The sequence below is a fragment of the Myxocyprinus asiaticus genome, chromosome 38, assembly GCF_019703515.2.
Source record: "Myxocyprinus asiaticus isolate MX2 ecotype Aquarium Trade chromosome 38, UBuf_Myxa_2, whole genome shotgun sequence".
In the NCBI taxonomy this organism is placed as follows: domain Eukaryota; kingdom Metazoa; phylum Chordata; class Actinopteri; order Cypriniformes; family Catostomidae; genus Myxocyprinus; species Myxocyprinus asiaticus.
Genome location: NC_059381.1, coordinates 17,417,948 through 17,439,473, shown reverse-complemented (window position 1 = coordinate 17,439,473; position 21,526 = coordinate 17,417,948). Strand labels below are relative to the sequence as shown.

The 21,526-nt window shown below is 38.1% G+C and overlaps 1 protein-coding gene across 1 annotated transcript; it reads right to left on the bottom strand.

Moving 5' to 3' along the window:
• Positions 1–439: 439 nt before the first annotated feature.
• On the bottom strand, positions 440–13,719 carry LOC127428716 (DNA polymerase delta subunit 3-like). Its single transcript, XM_051677271.1, has 12 exons — positions 13,256–13,719; positions 12,799–12,854; positions 12,595–12,697; positions 10,642–10,681; positions 9,958–10,090; positions 9,621–9,873; positions 9,235–9,311; positions 8,984–9,154; positions 7,416–7,528; positions 5,981–6,069; positions 5,210–5,288; positions 440–1,291 (listed from the first exon to the last, which is right to left on the bottom strand). Exons 1-12 carry the CDS (start codon positions 13,310–13,312, stop codon positions 1,092–1,094), a joined length of 1,371 nt encoding a protein of 456 aa, XP_051533231.1. The 5' UTR covers positions 13,313–13,719; the 3' UTR covers positions 440–1,091.
• Between the last annotated feature and the right edge of the window lie 7,807 nt (positions 13,720–21,526).

Here is a 21,526-nt window from a genome sequence, read left to right as displayed (position 1 = left end):
ATACCTAGGAAATGGGATAAAGTCAGAAAATTACTTATCCAGACCTCATGTTTGAAAGCACAATATAAATGTTTTACAATAATATATAGCGCACTCTGTTCTTGAATTTGGTCACAAACAATTCTAATTTTAAATGCACACACTGAAACCCAAGGTTAGTAACTTTTCCTTCTGGAAAAAAGTTTATGGGGGAATGATGTTTTGGCACAAAATGCTCAATTTCATGTATGTGGCACCAGATCAGAAGAGCTTGGATTGATCCTGATATGCATTTCCAGAGGCATGCCATTCCACACAGTATGTTTTGTTTTTATAAATCAAAATGTCCAAGATCAATGCAACTATGGTGCCAGGGACTGATGTCATGTAGAAATATGAAGCGCAGAGGAGAAAACAACTCATGTTTAGCAAATACTCATAACGTACCAAGACAGCAGGGACATTTTATATTATATTTTATTTTTTAAATTGATTGGCTTGGCTTAACTAATGAAAGCCAGAAAAAATCCTGAGTTCCTGGCTAAACAAACTGGCATGCAATTTCAAACATTTATAGAATATCTGTTACAAGCAAGAGGCAAATTATGATGATGTTTGATTTATTTTCCAGAAACATTTTAAAAATGGTCATAAGTGTTCAATTGTTTTTTTTTTTATTTATTTTTTTTTTACAATCTTCTGAATATTGATTCCACAAAGCGCTTATGTAACACAAATTTGTGAGGAAAGACTGTTTCCCGGTGAGTATGATTATGATCATTACAGAAACATTGTGAAGTGTCAATGATTCACCAATTGCAGACTGACTTATTTTAAAGACATCTGCTAGCTCGGCAGGACCACTACATTTACAGACTACAACAGACAATCACAACAGGCCCAGGACAAAATTCCAGCATGTGAAGTTGGGTGAAGAATCAACACATACGTTTTTTCACGTATAAGCAGAAATCCACTCTCGTCTTGTCTCTGGAGAGCCTTTTAGTGAAAAAGATGACATATCATGCTTACAACATCATCTGTGGTTCATGGGAAACAATGCGAGTAGGTCACTGAAAGAGAAGTTCTTAAAAGTCCATGAAAGACAAAATTCATTTCTTTTGGAAAAATCCCATGATGGATGGCTGTTTGGTTTCTTTGTTAGCTGCAGTGCTCTTCTTCTGACCCTTTTCTTTTTTCTCTTCTTTTCCAAATGACTGCTTGAGTGAGTTCAAGTCCTTGGCTTGACTGTTGGGTTCAGACTCTTCTTCACTCTCAGAGTAAGACTCACTTGCATAAGCCTTCTTAGTAACTAGGAAAACAGACACATTAGTTATTCATTTTGTTACCATCAAGCAGCACACTGGTTATTTCCTTCCAAATGCTGCTATTTGACTCTAGGAGGCACTTTCCCTGGAGCAACTTGAAGAGCCTTGCCTTTAGGGTTGGCAACCGAGAATCGGTTCTTATTCAGAATCGGTCCCATTAAAATAAATAAAATAATTAAATACCAGAACTGAGTGAGCTTTCTGTACTTAAAAAAATAATAATAATAAAAAAAAAAAAGGTTTTTGCAGGTTGTTCAGTTTACTTAATTAAAATGAACTAAAGTAACACAATTCTAGAACATTTTGTTTACTTAATCCATTTGAATTGGGACTATAATACTTTTTGTAGCATTAATGATGCTGGGCAGGGGATTTCCATTTTCCAGCATGCTTTGCATGGGACTGGATGTGGTGAACAAATATTGAAATTAAGTGTTATTTTATGCATGTTTGAGCAAGATGAGAACAGGAGGATGTTTGTTCATGTTTAATGTTCTGTTATATTGGTATTTAAAAAGAGTTTCTGTTAGGCTGGAATTTTGGGGGTTACCATTGTGGAAGATTGGCGTTTGTGCTTAGGTTGAGGATGGACTTTTCGATTTTTAAATCAAGTGATGCTTGATTTAAGTACTGCTTAACTCCATAAGCAGCTGCTATCAAACTGACAGTGCATCAGTTTCACTGTCATTACATTTGCTCACCTGGCATATAGTATATAAATGGTTAATGTGTGGAAAATTATTATTATTTTTACGTGTATGGGGGACAGAATTAGAAGGATTTCTACCTTATAATTTATTTTCCACTTAAATATATTAGTTTGAGTTGGAGAAGCATAAATCAATTTCAGTTTGTTAAAGCAACCATTTCATTTAAACTTTATTTGACCAAATTAAGTTTGACCAACTCAGTTACATTTAATTGCATGCATGTAAACTCAGCAAAAAAAGAAACGTCCTCTCATTTTCAACTGCTTTTTCAGCAAACTTAACGTGTAAATATATTTGTATGAACATAAAAAGATTCAACAACTAAGACATAAACTGAACAAGTTTCACAGACATGTGACTAACAGAAATGGAATAATGTGTCCCTGAACAAAGGGGAGGGGGGTCAAAATCAACAGTAACAGTCAGTATCTGTGTGGCCACCAGCTGCATTAAGTACTGCAGTGCATCTCCTCCTCTTGGACAGCACCAGATTTGCCAGTTCTTGCTGTGAGATGTTACCCCACTCTTCCACCAAGGCACTTGCAAGTTCCCGGACATTTCTGGGGGAATGGTTCTAGCCCCCACTCTCCGATCCAACAGGTTCAAGACGTGTTCAATGGGATTGAGATTCGGGCCCTTCGCTGGCCATGGCAGAACACTGACATTCCTGTCTTGCAGGAAATCATGCACAGAACGAGCAGTATGGCTGGTGGCATTTTCATGCTGGAGGGTAATTTCAGGATGATCCTGCAGGAAGGGTACCACATGAGGGAGGAGGATGTCTTCCCTGTAACACACAGCGTTGAGATTGCCTGCAATGACAACAAGCTCAGTCCGATGATGCTGTGACACTCCGCCCCAGACCATGACGGACCCTCCACCTCCAAATCGATCCCGCTCCAGAGTACAGGCCTCGGTGAAACACTCATCCCTTCGACGATAAACGCGAGTCCGACCATCACCCCTGGTGAGACAAAACTGCTACTTGTCAGTGAAGAGTACTTTCTGCCAGTCCTGTCTGGTCCAGAGAAGGTGGGTTTGTGCCCATTGATGAAGTTGCTTCCGGTGATGTCTGGTAAGGACCTGCCTTACAACAGGCCTACAAGCCCTCAGTCCAGCCTCTCTCAGCCTATTGCGGACAGTCGGAGCACTGATGGAGGGATTGTGCGTTCCTGGTGTAACTCAGGCAGTTGTTGTTGCCATCCTGTACCTGTCCCGCAGGTGTGATATTCGGATGTACTGATCCTGTGCAGGTGTTGTTACACGTGGTCTGCCACTGCGAGGACAATCAGCTGTCCTTCCTGTCTCCCTGTAGCGCTGTCTCAGGCGTCTCACAGTACGGACATTGCAATTTATTGCCCTGGCCACATCCGCAGTCCTCATGCCTCCATTCAGCATTCCTAAAGCACGTTCACACAGATGAGCAGGGACCCTGGGCATCTTTCTTTTGGTGTTTTTCAGAGTCAGTAGAAAGGTCTCTTTAGTGTCCTAAGTTTTTATAACTGTGACTTTAATTGCCTACCGTCTGTAAGCTGTTAGTGTTTTAACGACCGTTCCACAGGTGCATGTTCATGAATTGTTTATGGTTCACTGAACAAGCATGGAAAACATTGTTTAAACCCTTTACAATAAAGATCTGTAAAGTTATTTGGGTTTTTACAAAATTATCTTTAAAATACAGTGTCCTGAAAAAGGGATGTTTCTTTTTTTGCCGAGTTTACTTTGTACGAGTTGGGGCTATATGTATCGGATGGAAATCCTGCACTTAAATCAAATTGAGTTCATACAGTGTGTAATTTTTTGGAGTGTGAATCATGACTTTGTGATTTCTGAACGAATTACTCTAATGGCTCGGTTGTTTTGAATCTACAGCTTGAAACGAACAGCTCTTCCTACCGGACTAAAAACTTTTATCAGCCCAATCTTTTTAATGAATCAAAAACTTACAAAAACCAGCAAGTCTTTCACTTTCAAAATGTGAAAGAACGTGATATTGATCAGTTTCTCACCCATACTTATATCGCTTCTGAAGATGTGTATTTAAATTTTATGTGGCATTTATGCGATTTTGGAGCTTCAAATGTCTGGTCACCATTCATTTGCATTGTATGTACTTACAGAGCTGAGATTCTAAAATTTTTAGTTTGTGTTAAGCAGAAGAAAGAAAGTATTACACATCTGGGATGTCATAAGGATGAGTAAATAAGAGAATTTTCATTTTTGGGCAAACTATCCCTTTAAGGAAGTTTTTTTTTGTGTGTGTGTGTATGAACTATTTACTCATGTCTTTCCAAACCCATATGACATTGTCTATGATGGAACAAAAAAAGAAACATTTTAAAGAATGTTTTAGTTGCTATTTTCCATGCAATAATGTATAGGGAATTGAGCTTTCAAAATCCACCATAATATCATACAGTTGATATCAAGATTTTCTGTGATTGACGAAGTACATTTTGGATCTGTCCTCACATAAGCTACTGTATGGGTTCAAAAGACTTTGAATTTAGCCCACAAGTCATACGAATTAGTTGTATGGTGCTTTTGTGTCCTTTATGAAACTTCAAAGCTCCAGTCCACATTCATTGCAATGTTATGAAAGAGTGACCAGTACATCCAGTAAATTATGACAGAATTTTTATTTTTGGATGAACTTTTCGTTTAACCACTAGGCTACTGGCAAAACACATTTCTGTCTACACTAGACCATTTACCAGAGTCTGGTCCCCTATTTAGCCTATGTAATTACAAACAAATAAATAATGTAATACACAAAAAAAATGCAATGAATATTTACACCATACAGTAAAAAAACGTCTTCAAAGACTTATTTGTGAAAATCCCCCCACCCCAAACATTGTAATATCAGATGAGGACTTGTTGTGCAACTTGGAAGTTATAGAGTCAAGCACAAACATTCCTGCTTTGTGGTCTTTGAATACAAAGATTTCTTCCACATGATCGTAAACTCAAAAATAATCTGGAAAAGTTAAAAGTTTCAAAATTAGTTAGCCAAAAAACTCAGTATTTACTGAGCCATGCATGTAGAGACTTTTGATAAACTAACAAAAACACATTTAAATGTATGAAATCATTAGCATAGCAATTATACTAATGATCTCGCTGATCAATAAGAAAGCAATTATGACTTGGAGGCCATGATGAAATTATCATAAATGAAACTTTGCCTACCAAAAGAGCCTTCTTCATCAACAAATGTTTGGGACTTCAAAACACGCCTCCTTTTCCTCCTCTTGACCTCTGAGCTCTCCTGAACATGGCAAGGCAACAATCAATGGCATAAAAAAACCAAAAAACAAACAAACATACAAACATAAAATTCTGATTGCGTTGAACGAACAAGCATGCTGGTCTAAGCCCATCACTGAGAATGATTATACGGTGGTTGGCTCTGAATGGAGAATCACGTGACACACACACATGAACTCTTATGTACTACAAACACCCCGACAGGCTTCCATGGTCAAATTTTTGACACACTTGCGAAAATACAGTGATCTATTTGTCTAAATGAATGGCTTTTATATCAATGTTTGGTAAAAGTTGACAAGATCATGAGGGCAGAGCGTGTGTTGGTAATTTGCCACTCAACACATATCCCTAACTTCTGCTGCCCTGAGAGAACATTACTGCTCTGTGTGTTTAACCTACAGTATGCAAACTATAAGAGTATGGAAAGAGAAAGTTACAGGGTTCCCATATCTTTTGACCAATGAATTCCCATGACTTCCACGATTTATAGTTCTCTCACAAAGAGCAATTTCTAGCTGATGAAAAATGTTAAATGTTGAGCATAATTAGAAAAATTTATATTACTATATTCACAATAGAAATTTCCCATAACTTAAGATTTTTTATGTTTCAGGCCTGGAAATTGCAAATTACAAATTTCCTTTGCTAATTACCCTAAAGTTAACAATTAATAAAGGGTTGGTGACTCACTTCTTGGTGTGAAACAGGCTCTCTCTTCACTTGAATGTTGGGGCTGGTAGTCTGTACATTAGGCACAGGAGGTGGAGAATCTGGAACAACTGATTGAGAAGAGTGAGGAGAGACATATATCACACATATGCATTAGGGCTGTGTCAATACAAATATCGATATATCACTATATTTTTCTTACGATATTGTATCGATATGTATCGTGATATTTTCAGTGCAGTCAGAGACGCTTCTATGAGGCACGAAAGAACTGAAACTGATCCAGCAGGATTCACAGTTTCACTCACAGACATGCTGGACCTCTCTCACGAATTTGGATCCAGGACCGGGCAAAAATATTGATTTTCTACTTAATCTTCATTTGTACAAACCTAATATCAAATCTTAAAATGCCAAGATCACTTTTTTTCTGTCTGCAATCCACTATAATCAGATGTGCATAAATACTTATCATATGCTACAAAAAATGTCTGTGATTAGCCACTGGCTGGTAATCTTTTAGATTTCACTCACCAGAGTTTGAGTGGTGTAATGGCGAGGAAGTTCAGCACAGAGATCTTTTCACTGCGAGCTGACAGTAAAAGTGAAATTTCTGTATAATGTTAGTCCAAAGACTAGATCCAAGCAAACCATTTGTTTAATAATGTCTCTTTTAATATCCTTTCTGTTCTCTACACTCAGTTATTTATCAAAAACAACAAAAGAAACATTTAATTCTAATCACACATAGCATGGATGCTGTAAAGAAGCCATTCGACCAAACAAAAACTACTGTCCCTCCGTGCTACAGGTCTTAAAGAGACAGTACCATTTTAGCACTTGTATATACTTAATAGTACAAATTAGGCATGTAAACAAACAAGTAACAATATACTGTACATATGCAATATAATATGCAATTTCAATACATCATGTTTATTGATGTAATTCTTGGACTACATTTAAAAAAAAAAAAAAAGTCACCAAAATTATGAAAAACTAATGATAAAATAAAATTTGCAAAATGTATACTGTATGTACATAATTTAACAAGTTAGAAGGTCCCCTGTATAATGAGAAAAATGCTAAATGAACTTTCAAACTGAAATATACCAAAATTAAAAGCGAAATCAATATCGCATCATATCATGATGTATCGTAATATATCGAATTGTGACGTGTATCGCAATAAGTACTGTATCGTGAGGTGGCACCCAGTCCTAATATGCATGTATAAATATACACAGAGAGAGAGAGAGGGAAAAGAGAAAAACAAAATGAATGTTATCAATTAGCTTTTGTTTGTCAGAGAGCAATTTTTATATTTCATTCAGTGCTCTGCCCAGAGGCAGAATCTATTTCTTTGTTTTTCTTCATTTTGGGTCACTGAGTGCCTCATCTGGATTGCTTCAAATTTGCCAAGCATGATGCAAACGTTTTTTCTTTTTTTTCCTACCGTCATCATCATCACTGCTGTCTGCCTGGGGCTTCTTTATCCTCCGTCTCTTCTTTTGTTGGCTTTCCATTTTTTCATCTTCACTGTACAAAGGCTCAGGACGCTTTGTTTTACTTATCAGGAGGTGACGAACATTTAGATCAGCTCATGATTAAGGAGGGGAGTAAAGATATATGAATGATAATGACAAATGCTTGACATTATTAATGGTTAAAAAATAAACAAGCAAAACATCTGCATCACACTTTATCAAGCAATTGTATCATCACAGGGCTCAACAGTAATTGGCTAGACGGCCCAGGGCCAGTGTGAGAGTTTTGGGCAGGGTCGATGGAACGGTCACTTGCCCGATTGGGTCAGTGCTGCATAGTCACTACACCTTAACCCCCGTTCACACCGTCAGCAGCATTGTTGCTTGGTGTCGCTAGACTCTGCAATTTGTGTCTCAAGTGGGCGTTCCTACTGCTGCTGCTCTAATTTTATTGATGGACTGCACAACTGGCCATAATAGCTTTTGAAAATGCTGATTAGATGATACTGCCGATAAAACTAAGATATTCTAATTTGACAAGAACTAAGTTCTCTTGCCTCTAAAAATCAACATTCTCCAGGGGAGAGCGTTTTATATAATCTGCAGCAGTGCTTAATGCACCATATCATTAAACAAGATGAACATTATATCAATATATGAATATATATGAATCAAACTCAAATCAGAATGATGACACTGTTTTCCATGCATCATTTTATTAGCCCATATCCATGTATGTGGTTACAGACAAATGATATAGAACAGTGAAATCGCTTAGAAACTTTTAACTTCTCGTCCGTCTTGCCTGCATTTGTGTCCAGTATCTTCGCTCACAGCAGACAGGTGAAGTGAGCTCCACTGTCTTCACTCTCATTGGTAGTCACTTGCAAATGCCGTTCATTTGCATAAAGTTGCAATTTTCTCAACTTGTTGCTCGCCACAGCGATTTCTAGTCACTGTGCTCTTATTGAAAGTGAATAGGATTGCGTTGTGCGATGCTGCTGGCGGTGTAAACGGGGCTTTACCTTTGAGGATCAAGTACATGTGTTTTTATGTCTTGCAAAAAAAAAAATAAAAAAAAGGTTTTCTGTGATGTGTTAATGTGTTGAAATAGCGAGAATGATTTGAGATCATCATAATTCATGGTGTGCCATTGTTTCCCAGCAAAAGTGTGTTTATGAATATATTGCAATCATGGCGCTACAATATAGTTGTAAAATTTCCAGCTATTAATGTAAAAAAATAAATAAATAAATAAAATGATATTTGTAAAAAAATTTTGATAAACTTGGTTTAATGAAAAAAAAAACATATATATATAAAACATCTCGCTAAAACTAAAACGTATCTTTTTTTGGTGATGGGGCAAGTAAAAATTAACTAATGGCTAATCATCCTTTTTGTTGTGCCATAAAGAGGTCATGTCATGCAATCTTTTTTATTTTATCATTTTCCTAAAAGTTAATTTTCTAATGTTAGTTATGTTTTAAATAGTTTTTAGGAAAGGTCTTAAAGACAAATGGAAAATAAAATCTTATTGCGAGTATCTTGTGTTTCATCCTTCAGAAAGTTGGACACCTTGGGTTGTTCCTCCTTAATGCCAAACTCAGATTTGAAAGACTGTGACTGTTTTATACTCACAGTAGCAGATGTGGTCGAGCCTCCATCAGTTTCTTCTTTGATGTTTTTGTTGGGTTTTTCAATAAACCTTTTCTAAATTTTACACAGTAAGTATGTTTTGCTTGATTTTGTATGCTTTAAATGGCAGTTAAAAAGACAGAAGAATACTTACTTTGAGCAGACTTTCCAAAAAAGTTACTCATTGGGTTTGCTTTGGAGTATGGTTTTGTTTTCGATGTTTCAACCTAAAAATGATACAAAAGACAAAGGGTTCAAGGTTCCAACTCCTTTGATGAAAGAATTTCCATGAATTCTAGATATTACTGGATTTAAAAAAAAAAAAAAAAAAAAAAAAAAAAAAAAAAACACAAAATCACTCAAAGAGCAATTACTAGTCGAACCAAGCATAACTAGACAAAACTGTATATCCCTATACAAATGTGTGATTTTTAAAGATTTCATTCATTTCCATGACTTTACATTTTTAAAACTCACCGATATTTCCAGGTTATCCAAAACTGTGGGAATGCCGAACAATATAAGTACACACTTACTTGAGAGGATTCATCTTTCTGCTCTGTTTTCACTTTGCTGGATTCTTGGCTTTTAGCAGCATTTTTGTTTGCAAAAATTCCCATGAGGCCTGCTGGCTGTTTTGCATTTGGTTTGGAGGTAGCAGAAGTGTTTTTATTTAAGCCAGGTTTACTGATCACCTTTTGGGCTGGCATGTCCAAAGCCATCTCCTGAACTCTCTGGAGCTGTGTAGAATACATTGGCACTGCTGCAGCACAGCGTATAGCACTATACCTGAGGAAAAGAGGGAAAAAGGGTTTGATGCATGCATTCACAGAATAATGAAATTTTTTGTCATACTTTGTGGAGATCACATACTTATTGCAGTTCTTCAGGTTCTCCTTAACAGCATCATAATCTGTACTGTAGAGTGGAGCACTATCCTTGAGCTCTGCTCTCTGCACGCTGTACACATGTACACTGACGGTCACATCCATCTTAGCTTTAACATCTGTTTAAAAAGGAGTCACATCATTATGTGAGATCAGAGTAACCTGACAGAAGCTGCAAACACGAGAGACCAGTGAAGCCACACAGGGAAGTTGTCGCATTTTTACTGGGCAGTGTTTTAATGTTTTTTTAAATGTTATAAATGCATACAAGTTAATCATTAAAATATTTGTTGGCCTTAATCATGGCTTGATATTTGTGTATGTTACCTTTAAATTTTTGTTGCTTCATAAATAGTTTTGTTTCAGTTATTTTACCATTTAAACTTTGAAATAGGCTGTTGAATGGCAGGTTCAATATTGTGACAAAGTGTGACATTATGCCCCAATATTGGACCACTTTACCTGTATCTTTATTTTCTAGGTAACAATTGTGAAACTATTAAATAGCTTTTTTGTAGCTGAGACTGTGTGTTTGTATACAGAAAGTGACTTTCAAAAATAAACCTGACAAATATTTAGTAAAAAGTGTGACAGCTAACCCCAGTTTCCCAAACATCAATTCAGAACATCTTATTTCTCCAAACCAAGATTTCAAACATAGTAGTCTTACCCTCAAGCTTGTCCTCGCGTACTACTGACACTTTATGGCACTAAAAAGGAAAAGAAAACGTTCAATGGCAGGTAATGACCTTAAAGGGATAATTCACCCAAAAAATGAAAATTCTCTCATTATTTACTCACCCTCATACCATCCCAGATATGTATGACTTTCTTTCTTCTGCTGAACATAAAGATTTTTAGAAGAATCTCTCAGCTCTGTGGGTCCTTACAATGCAAATGAATGGCGATCAGTCCTTTGTAGCTCCAAAAATCACATAAAGGAAATATAAAAGTAATCCATATGACTCCAGTGGTTAAATATGTATCTTCAGAAGTGATATGATAGAGAAACAGACCAAAATTAAAGTCCTTTTTTTTTTTTAACTCTAAATCTCCATTTTTACTTTCAAACGTGAAAGTAAACAGGCACCACAAATGGCTTTCAGATCTAAAAGTGAAAGTGGATATTTAGAGTAAAAAAAGGACTTACATTTCAATCCGTTTCTCACCCACATCTATAATATCGCTTCTGAAGATACAGATTTAAAGCTACAGTAAGTAACTTTTGGCCCTCTAGCGGTTAAAAAATAAAACTGCATGCGTCTTGCAGAAGGACATTATTTTGGTAATGACATAAGTTGTGCTTCAGCTCTGCTCCTCTGTGCGGATGAATGTGGGTCGAGGCACCGGTGTACAAATGGATACAGGACATCTTATCAGAGCAAATGGACAAATAAATAATGAAAGTGTTAGGCAACGTTTGTTAATTAGACATAACGATTGCTAGTCTGATAAGGTCAAATGTTGAAAAGTTTTTATAACAGCAGGATATTCTGGCCAAATAGGACATGACAGTAACTAATTTATAGATTGTCATTGTTACCAACCAGTTATCAGCATCATTTTAAGACAAACATGTCCCTGGCAAGCCTAGGAATAAAGGATTTATTTATATACATTTTTGCCATTATAAAGAAAAATACACACGTGTGTAAGCAAGTGAAAATTCTGCACCAATTACAGTATAATTATTGTATTTCACTACACACACACACAGACGTGTGTGTGTGTGATTACACAATTATACATAAACCACATCAATAAAATATCTTACCTGTTGAGTAAAAAAAAAAGCCATCTCTGGGTCGCTTTTAAATCCTTTCATATCTCGGAGTTGTACACATCTGAAAAGCCAAGCCGATGTTGATTCAGGTTTTATTACGGACTCTGTCACTTTCCCTTTTTGCTTGTAGACTCTGTTCGGGGTTTCTTTGTTTTTACAAAGTGATTCCCTGGAGGTTTGCAGTTTTGAATGATCCATGGTCAATTTTTCTCATTCTTCTTGACAAACTTTCAGCTTCACGCTACTCCCACACACGCGCTACAATAGCCGGAGCTTAATTTATCTGTGTATGGATATGACCTCAACATGCACGGGCGAATGACGTGTGTATGCAATTTCCCATGAAATCTGTCCCGACATCTCTAAAATATTTATAATATAATATCATTATTATAGGTTTATCAAAGTGTATTTGGGTAAAGTAAATACATGGTTTGGAAGATGGATTTTTGTTGCACTCTCTCATTAATAACATTTTATTCTTTTTTAACAACAACAAACTTTAACTTTAACCATATCCATATTTAGTCATATGGATTACTTTTATGCTGCCTTTATGTGATTTTTGGTGCTACAAATATCTGATCAACATTCACTTGCATTGTATGGACCTACAGAGCTATTATTATTATATAAATATTATTCTAAAAATCTTAATTTGTGTTCTGCTGAAGAAAGTCATACACATATGGGATTGCATGAGAGTGAGTAAATGATGAGAGATAAAACATGTTGTGTGAACTATACCTTTAAGGTTGTTTATTCTGGAATAGTTTGCTTCACAACCTATAAATTAATGGGTGCCCGCATTTTAAGCAATAATCACATCTCCATCCTTACCATGCTACCATTCTCCACACACTTGCCAGATATGAGGTAGGTGGCGTGAAGGGGAGTCCCTGAACATTCCTTGCGCTTCTGCTCCAAGAAATGATACAACATTCTGCAACAATTCCACATGAAAACTGATGCTGTCAGCACATCATAAGCAACAACTGCTTGTTATACATTACAACTGACATCAACTTAAAATACACGACTTACTGTTTGGCTGCGTTTACATGGACCCCAAGAGTTAAACTGAGCCATTTGTAGGTGACCTGGAAAATGAAAATAAAAACACTGACATCACTTGTATATAGGGAACACGAATTCCTCGAATGCACTGTAATTCGCTCTGAAAAACAGCGTCAGTTAAATTAATAAATGCAAATGTAAATAAAGTTTCAAGGCAGAACAGCTTTATTTGATGTTTGGTCTTTAACAGCTTGGATCCGAGCTCTGCAGTGTCATCTACAAACACATTGAGAAAACATTTTCTGCTTGATATCCCAACATAAGTGGACAATTCTAACATCACATCACACATTACGTTACGAATATAAACACAAAGACAAATAAACATTAAGCTGTTGTAAACAGACACATGCAAGCTAGCTTGTTATCTTATCAATCATCTCACTTTTTAGTTGCATGAACAATATCGTAAAGAGCAACTTACAATCTTATTTTGGTCATTGACGAATTCGTCAATATTTTCTAAATACAGGTCATCCATATTGGAAATTCCAGCTAAATAAAATCCAGTTTCACGCTTTTGCTCTTCACGTTTGTGGAAGTCACCAAGCGCGGGAACTGCTGCAGAGCTGTATTTACTTCCGGGCTTCTTCCTCTTCTTCTTCTTCTTCTTCTTCTTCCTTTTCCGTTTTATGGCGGGTGGCACCTACTATGTTGGAGTGTGGACCAGAGTTATATATCCCTTTAACATCAAATAAATAAAACTATATTTCACTTAAAGGAGCAATATGTAACATTGACATCAAGCGTTTAAAATGGGTACTGCAGTCCAAATTCAAAATATTGGAGAAGGTTGTCTCCCCTACCCCTTCCTCCCCAGATTCGAAGGTCACACGGGTTGCCAGGTTGAGGACACGCAACAGGAACGAGCAAACTGACAATGGCAAGCGACGAGCTTTACACTGTAAGTTGATCAGCTAATGTATACGTTTGCAAAGTTTTTATTGTTTACAAATTATAAACCAGCTCATGTGGATTTTTTTTATAACTCTGTCAATGTTACCGAGATGTATTGCTGGCTTCCAAATCAAATCAAATCAAATCACTTTATTGTCACACAGCCATAAACACAAGTGCAATGGTGTGTGAAATTCTTGGGTGCAGTTCCGATCAACATAGCAGTCGTGACAGTGATGAGACATATAGCAATTTACAATAACATCAAATTAACACAGCACAATTTAAACATCTGATATACACATAATTACACTCAAAAATATACAAATAATAACATACACTGTACAGTATACAATACGCACTATATAGATACACATTATTCAATAAAAAAAAATAAAAAAAAAATATATATAAAAAAAGTATATATATATATATATAGAATGTACAGTATTGTACTGTATTGACATTCAGGCTGTCGGTTGATAGTCAGTTGTTAAGAGAGAATATAATATAATAGTAATATAATTTATGACAGTCCAGTGTGAGATATAAGAGTAAGGGTAATAAAGTGCAGTGCTGATGTATTTGATCGTGGGAGATCAAGAGTTCAGAAGTCTGATTGCTTGGGGGAAGAAGCTGTCATGGAGACGGCTGGTGCGGGTCCTGATGCTGCGATACCGCCTACCTGATGGTAGCAGTGAGAACAGCCCATGGCTCGGGTGGCTGGAGTCTCTGATGATCCTCCAAGCTTTTTTCACACACCGCCTTGTATATATTTCCTGGAGGGAGGGAAGCTCACCTCCGATGATGTGTCTGGCAGTTCGCACCACCCTTTGCAGTGCTTTGCGGTTGTGGGCGGTGCTATTGCTGTACCAGGCGGAGATGCAGCCAGTCAGGATACTCTCTACAGTGCAGGTGTAGAACCGTGTGAGGATGTGGCGGTTCATTCCAAACTTCCTCAGCCGTCTCAGAAAGAAGAGGCGCTGATGAGCCTTCTTCACAACGACTTCAGTGTGGATGGACCATGTGAGTTCCTCAGTGATGTGGACACCCAGGAACTTGAAGCTGCTGACTCTCTCCACTGGTGCTCCATTGATGGTGATGGGACTGTGTTCTCTGTCTTTTCTTCTGAAGTCCACCACAAGCTCCTTTGTCTTACTGACGTTGAGGGAGAGGTTGTGCTCCTGACACCAGTGTGTCAGAGTGTGCACCTCCTCTCTGTAGGCTGTTTCATCATTGTCAGTGATCAGACCTACCACCGCCGTGTCATCAGCAAACTTAATGATGGCATTGGAGCTATGTGTTGCCACACAGTCATGTGTGTACAGGGAATACAGGAGTGGGCTGAGAACACAGCCCTCCGGGCTCCAGTGTTGAGGGTCAGTGAGGAGGAGATGATGTTGCTGCCTATTCTAACCACCTGGCGTCTGCTTGACAGGAAGTCCAGGATCCAGCTGCACAGTGAGCTGTTTAAGCCCAGAGCCCGGAGTTTCTCATCTAGCTTGGAGGGCACTATGGTGTTGAATGCTGAGCTGTAGTCTACAAACAGTATTCTCACATAAGTGTTCTTTTTTTCCAGGTGGGAGAGAGCAGTGTGTATTGTAGATGCAATGGCATCATCAGTGGAGTGGTTGTTGCGGTAAGCAAACTGCAGTGGGTCAAGAGAGAGAGGCAATACAGAGCAGATGTAATCTCTGATTAGTCTCTCAAAGCATTTGCTGATGATGGGGGTCAGAGCAACAGGACGCCAGTCATTTAAGCAAGTTGTTTTTGATTGTTTTGGAACAGGCACAATGGTGGATGTTTTAAAGCATGTGGGGACTACAGACAAAGAGAAGGAAAGGTTGAAAATGTCCATAAAAACACCAGCTAGCTGGTTCGCGCACGCTCTGATGACGCGGCCTGGAATGCCATCTGGACCCGCGGCTTTGTGGATATTCACCCGTTGGAAGGATCGGGTTACATCCGCTACAGAGACGGAGAGTGAACTAACCTCTGTAGCTTCAGCCGCGAGAGCTCTCTCCGCGAGGGCGGTGTTATTTCCCTTGAAACGAGCATAAAAAGTATTTAGCTCATCCGGGAGAGAGGCAGCGGTGTTCATGGCGGAGTTTTTATTCCCTTTAAAGTCCATGATGATGTTAATTCCCTGCCACATGCTTCTAGAGTTGGTGGTGTTAAACTGTCCTTCAATCTTGCTCCTGTACTGGCGTTTTGCGTTTTCTGAGGGCATAACTGGCTTGTTTATGCTCCTCCGCGTTCCCGGAATTAAAAGCGGAGGTCCGCACATTAAGTGCCGCGCGAACATCGCTATTAATCCAAGGTTTCTGATTCAGGTCGGAACAACATCCTCTACGCACATTTTGATGAAACACATTACGCTATCAGCGTAAAGCTCGATGTCGTCATCAGAGGCGTACCGGAACATCTCCCAGTCCGTGTGATCAAAACAGTCTTGTAGCGTAGAATCTGATTGGTCCGACCAGCACTGGATCGTTCTGAGGGTGGGTGCTTCCTGTTTCAATTTCTGCCTGTAAGCGGGCAGAAGCAGAATGGAAGAGTGGTCCGATTTGCCAAATGGTGGGTGGGGGAGGGATTTGTAGCCATCCCGGAAGGGAGAGTAGCAATGGTCCAAAACCTGGTCCCCTCGTGTGTTGAAACTAATGTGCTGGAGGTATTTTGGTGCGACTGATTTTAAACTGGCTTTATTAAAGTCCCCGGTCACAATGAACACGGCCTCAGGGTGCGCGGTTTCCTGCTCACTTATACTCCCATACAGTTCCTTGAGTGCCCGGTCTGTGTCGGCTTGTGGGGGAATGTACACAGCTGTGATAATGACCGCTGTGAATTCCCTCGGTAGCCAGAATGGTCGACACAGAAGCATAAGAAATTCCAGATCAGGAGAGCAGAAAGACTTGATAGAATGTACGTTCCTCTGATCACACCAGGATTTGTTGATCATAAAACATACACCACCTCCTCTACTTTTACCTGAGAGGTCTTTCGCTCTGTCCGCTCGGTGCACGGAGAACTCCGCAGGTTCAATGGCTGAGTCTGGAATCTCCGCAGACATCCAAGTTTCCATAAGGGAGATAATGCAGCAGTCCCTTGTATCTCGTTGGAAAGAGATCCGCGCTTTCAGCTCGCAGAGCTTGTTATCCAGAGACTTGCCAGTAGAATAGTGGGTAGCGGGGGTCGATTTGCGCGGCGTCTTACTCTGATGAGAACGTCGGCTCTGTTTCCCCTTTTCCTTTTGTGTTTCCGCAGCCGGGCAGCCCAGACAAAGGGCTCCGCTGGCGTGTTTGTAAACGGCGGGTCGGCATTGAGGAATGTGAAGTCCGGTTTACAGTGTGAAATTGCTGAACCAATGTCCAAAAGTGTTTGTCTGTTGTAGACAATAAGGCAGACAACATCCAAGACAAAAACCATAAGAATTGTGAACAAAACAAACAAAACACTACTATGTTGTGTCGGAGCTCGCAACGCAGCAGCCATACTCGGTGCCATCTTGAGTTTCCAGTCCAAGTTTCCAGTTCCAGTTGAGTTTCCATGGCTGCAGCGTTCTGTGTTTGCCCGCTAACTTTTATTTAAAATCTGGCAACCCTGGGTGTCGAAATACTATTGGGAAATGGGCAGTGGGCGGGATCACACAGGCCATAGCACAAACAGAAATTCTGGCCTGGAAGGACATTTCAAAGTAGAGTATACTGGCTGTAGCATTGTTTTCGGAGAAGCCATATTTCAACTTAGCATGTTTCCTAAATCTCTGATAACATGATAATTTTATGCTTTAGTACAGTAAATATATTGCATACTGCACCTTTAACACTAAATTATGTTGATCAGCCCATTTTCTTTTAAATAATGGAATAGATTCCCTAACCCGATGGTAAATCATTTTTTTTAAACTCAGTTCTTCCGCTCCAAGCTTCCTGATTTCCCTCTTTAATGTTTCTGGTTCTGGAGAGTACTTTTGGCAGTGACAGATGACATGCTCCACTGATTCCTCTAATTAACAGTGCTCACATAGTCCTGAGGGATGTTTATTTATTAAGTGCAGTGTTTTATTAAGCCTGGTATGTCCTACCCTCAGCCTTGTTAAGATGTTCTCTTTAATGCTCCTTTTAGTTGTCCTCACTGTGCCTGTATCCTCACTGTGCTGCCACTCTTTAATGATGTTTCTTTTATTCCTTTTGCTTCATATTTACTGAGTGAAATGTCCATGATGTCCTCATGTTTCAGAGCCTGTTTTGCTAATGTATCAATTTCATTGCCCTTTATCCCACTGTGAGCTGGTATCCACATAAATGTTATCATAATATTCATTTAAATCTGTACAGAGCTTCATATATCACATTAACTGTATCCTGCTGAGATGTAAATGACTGCAATGACATTAATGCAGAACACGAATCAGTACAAAGAACAACCTTTTTAACTCTTCTACCCACTGTAATGCTGTTGCAATTGCCATCATCTCGATTGTGTATATGGACAAATGATCTGATGTTCTTCTTTTAACAGAAACTTGTAAGGCTGGAATACTAAAAGCAAAACATCTGCTTCCTGTATTAGGACCCTTGGATATACTGGAACAAATGTTTGATATAATGTTTGTAACCTGTCTTCAACAAAGACTGCTATATTTCCAAAACCTTTATGTACCTGCATTTCCTCCAGAATATAGAAATCAGCTGACACTGAAGGAAACAGCCAGGGTGGTGTTACTGATAACTGTACTGTGGGAATATATCTTTTCTGATTTAATGTCATGTCTCTGGCTACTTTCTCACTGCTCCATGCACACTCTTGTTTGGCCCTTTCTCTCTCCCAACATGGGAGAAATAGGCCCTATCTTTGTTGTTGGATGTCGGTCTTCTGAATGTCTTTGAAGATTTACCCAGTAGTTCATCATTAACTGTTTGCGTCTAATATGCAGCGGTATTTCACCCACTTCAACCTGAAGAGTGGACACAGGAGTCGTTTTGAAACCACCATAACAAAGTCTCAAAGTTTGAGTTTGCACAACCTCCAACTTCTTTAATGTGGTTTGTGCTGCTGAAACATAAGCATTGCACCCATAGTCTAACACTGATCTAATCAATGCTACATAAATATTTCTAATTGCAGATCTGCTCGCTCCCCATTCTGACCCTGTTAAACATCTCATCACATTCAATATCTTTTTACACTTGGTGATTATCTTATGAATATGTTCATTCCATGTTAACTTTGCATCATACCACACACCCAGAAACCTAAAGACTGTCACTTGTTCTATCATTTGCCCATACATCTTTATCTGTGTATCAACACCTCTCTTTCAAGTGAACATTACTGTTTTGTTTTTTTCTACTGAAAACTTGAATCCGCATGAATATGACTATGACTATGAATTTTCAACCACCTTAACTGCCTCTTGTATTTTTCCCATAATATGATTAATATTCTTTCCCTTTTTCCACAAGGCTCCATCATCAGCAAATGATGACTGTCCAATATCACCTTGGACTTGAGAAAAAACATCATTAATCATAATGGAAAAGAGTATTGGGCTAGTGACACTGCCCTGAGGAGTACCATTATCTACCATATTACTTCCTTATAAAGCTGTCCCAATTCAGACATGAATAAATCTATCAAATAAAAATGCTTTAATCCAATTATATGTTCTACCTTCTATTCCTATCATATTTAAATTGATCATTAATTTACTTCTGGTCATGTGGGTTACAGCATCAAATAGCGGCGTGAGTCTTGTATTTTAGAGCTTATACTTTACAAACCAATGTTTCTACACTGTTTTTCATCATACACACTATATGTTTTATCATAATGTGTTAGTGTATGTAGAGTTGATCCAATATCAGTTAGTGGCAGGTTATTGCATGTTGCAGAAACCTTTCAATGTATTACATTTTCTGGCTGCCACCACACGAGGTGCATTTGCTGATTATTTTAAATGGGACACTGCAAATTTCACCTGGGCTTGTCAGTTTTGGGGTGCTTACACTAAAACTAGTTGCCTAGTACAGGGATTGTAAAACTTTTTGATGCCATGGACCCCCAAATATGATGATCCACTTGTGAGGGACCACCTTCCTAAATAGGCAGCTTGAAGACCCAGTCTGAAGACCCAGTTATACTAAATTGACTTGTATATTTTCATTGTACTAAAGCCAAATGATCTGAGAGTGAATAATGTCTTAAATTTGTTCTGTTCAGCGCACAGTTATCACTATTAACCGACTATAAGTAAATAAACTAATATATTGAAAATTCATCTTTAGAGTTCTACTGAAGAAAAAAAGTTATATGGTTTTGAGCAAAAATAGTAAATAAGAGTAAACAATGACATTCACCCATTTTAACATATATTTTCTACGGACAACTTAGCACCCCCTTGCGGCCCCCTGGGGGTCCACGAACCCCTGAAAACCCCTGGCCTAGTAGCCTATAACCATAAACCTGACCGCCAGCAAAGTTCTGTTGCAAAAGCAATCTTTTGCTCAAAACATTGTAATTTGAAAAAAATTACTTTTTAACTTGACTGAATTGCTGATTGACACAACATATTACATGAAATTACTTTTCAAAAGAGTGTTTACCTGTTGTTACCCAGTGTATTATTCTCAATATACATTCCACCATTTGGTTTCAATCTCAGCTGACAACAGGAATGTGATATTTTAATTTATTTTGTTTTAATAATTATATGCTTTTTACAATATATGTATATATATATATATATATATATATATATATATATATATATATATATATATATATATATATATATATAAAAGCTACGACCAGCCAATTAGCTTAGGCTGGTTTTAGCTTTTTTTTTTCTTTCTTTTTTCACAGGCATGAATGTTTTTATTTTTTATCCAAGCTTCTCATGTGATATAGGCTACATAATTTTCACAAGCACAAGCATTAGACTCTCTGCAGATTTCACAAAGGCATCACTGACACATCTCTCCATTGACATTATCTCAAATTAAACATTTAAGCATGGCTTGAGTTAAAAAAAAAAGAAAGAAAAGAAAAGAAAAAAAAAGAAATGATGGTGAACTCCTCTTTAGGAACGGCTACTGTGTCCTCATTTCATTTGTACTTCTCAAAGAAAATGTGATACTCAGCATCTGCAAAGAACCAAACCAAAATATTAATGTATTTAAAAAAAAGTATATATATATATATATATAATGGATGTGGCAGACTATAACTATGTTATAATGCTTATGCCTAAATGTATAGGAACTCACTGAAATTCCTTGCCGCAGCCTAAGTGTCCAAAGTAAAACTCGGATTGAAGGCACACTCCTTGTCGGCAAACTCCACTGAGGCTTGCACAGCTCCAGGGAAATGATGCAGCCTCAGTCTCTTTGCCTTAAACCAACAATAAATATATTTGCTCATACAGACCAACACTGACAGATGAAAACAATCTAGCAAAATAACTCAAATGTGGTTGGAGCAATGCATCAAGAATATGTTTTTTTTCTGTACTATGCTATTACAGTCACTTCCACTAACATCACATTAAAACTGTTTATTTTTGCATTTTTGTCCCGGAAATGTGATCCAAAGTAAATTTTCAGGTTTACGAAAGCACATACATATTAGAAATGGAAAGATGAAAAATGTAAAATTTTAATTACTCTACATCATCCAATGCAAACATACATAACTTACATTGCAATGCTAAGATGACCAGGAGAATCAAGGCAGGTACAATCTGAAGTTTCATGTTGGTTTCTTCGGCTGGCGATACTCCTGAGACGTTGGCATAGTG

What these genes read in the sequence shown, in the direction of transcription:
- LOC127428716 (XM_051677271.1), bottom strand. Translation starts at nt 13,312, where the DNA reads ATGGATGACCTGTATTTAGAAAATATTGACGAATTCGTCAATGACCAA. An exon ending in AACCTGAAGAACTGCAATAA is followed by an intron (nt 9,874 to 9,957) that starts GTATGTGATCTC and finishes TCTTTTCCTCAG; the next exon opens with GTATAGTGCTATACGCTGTG. An exon ending in AGAAAGATGAATCCTCTCAA is followed by an intron (nt 9,312 to 9,620) that starts GTAAGTGTGTAC and finishes TATCATTTTTAG; the next exon opens with GTTGAAACATCGAAAACAAA.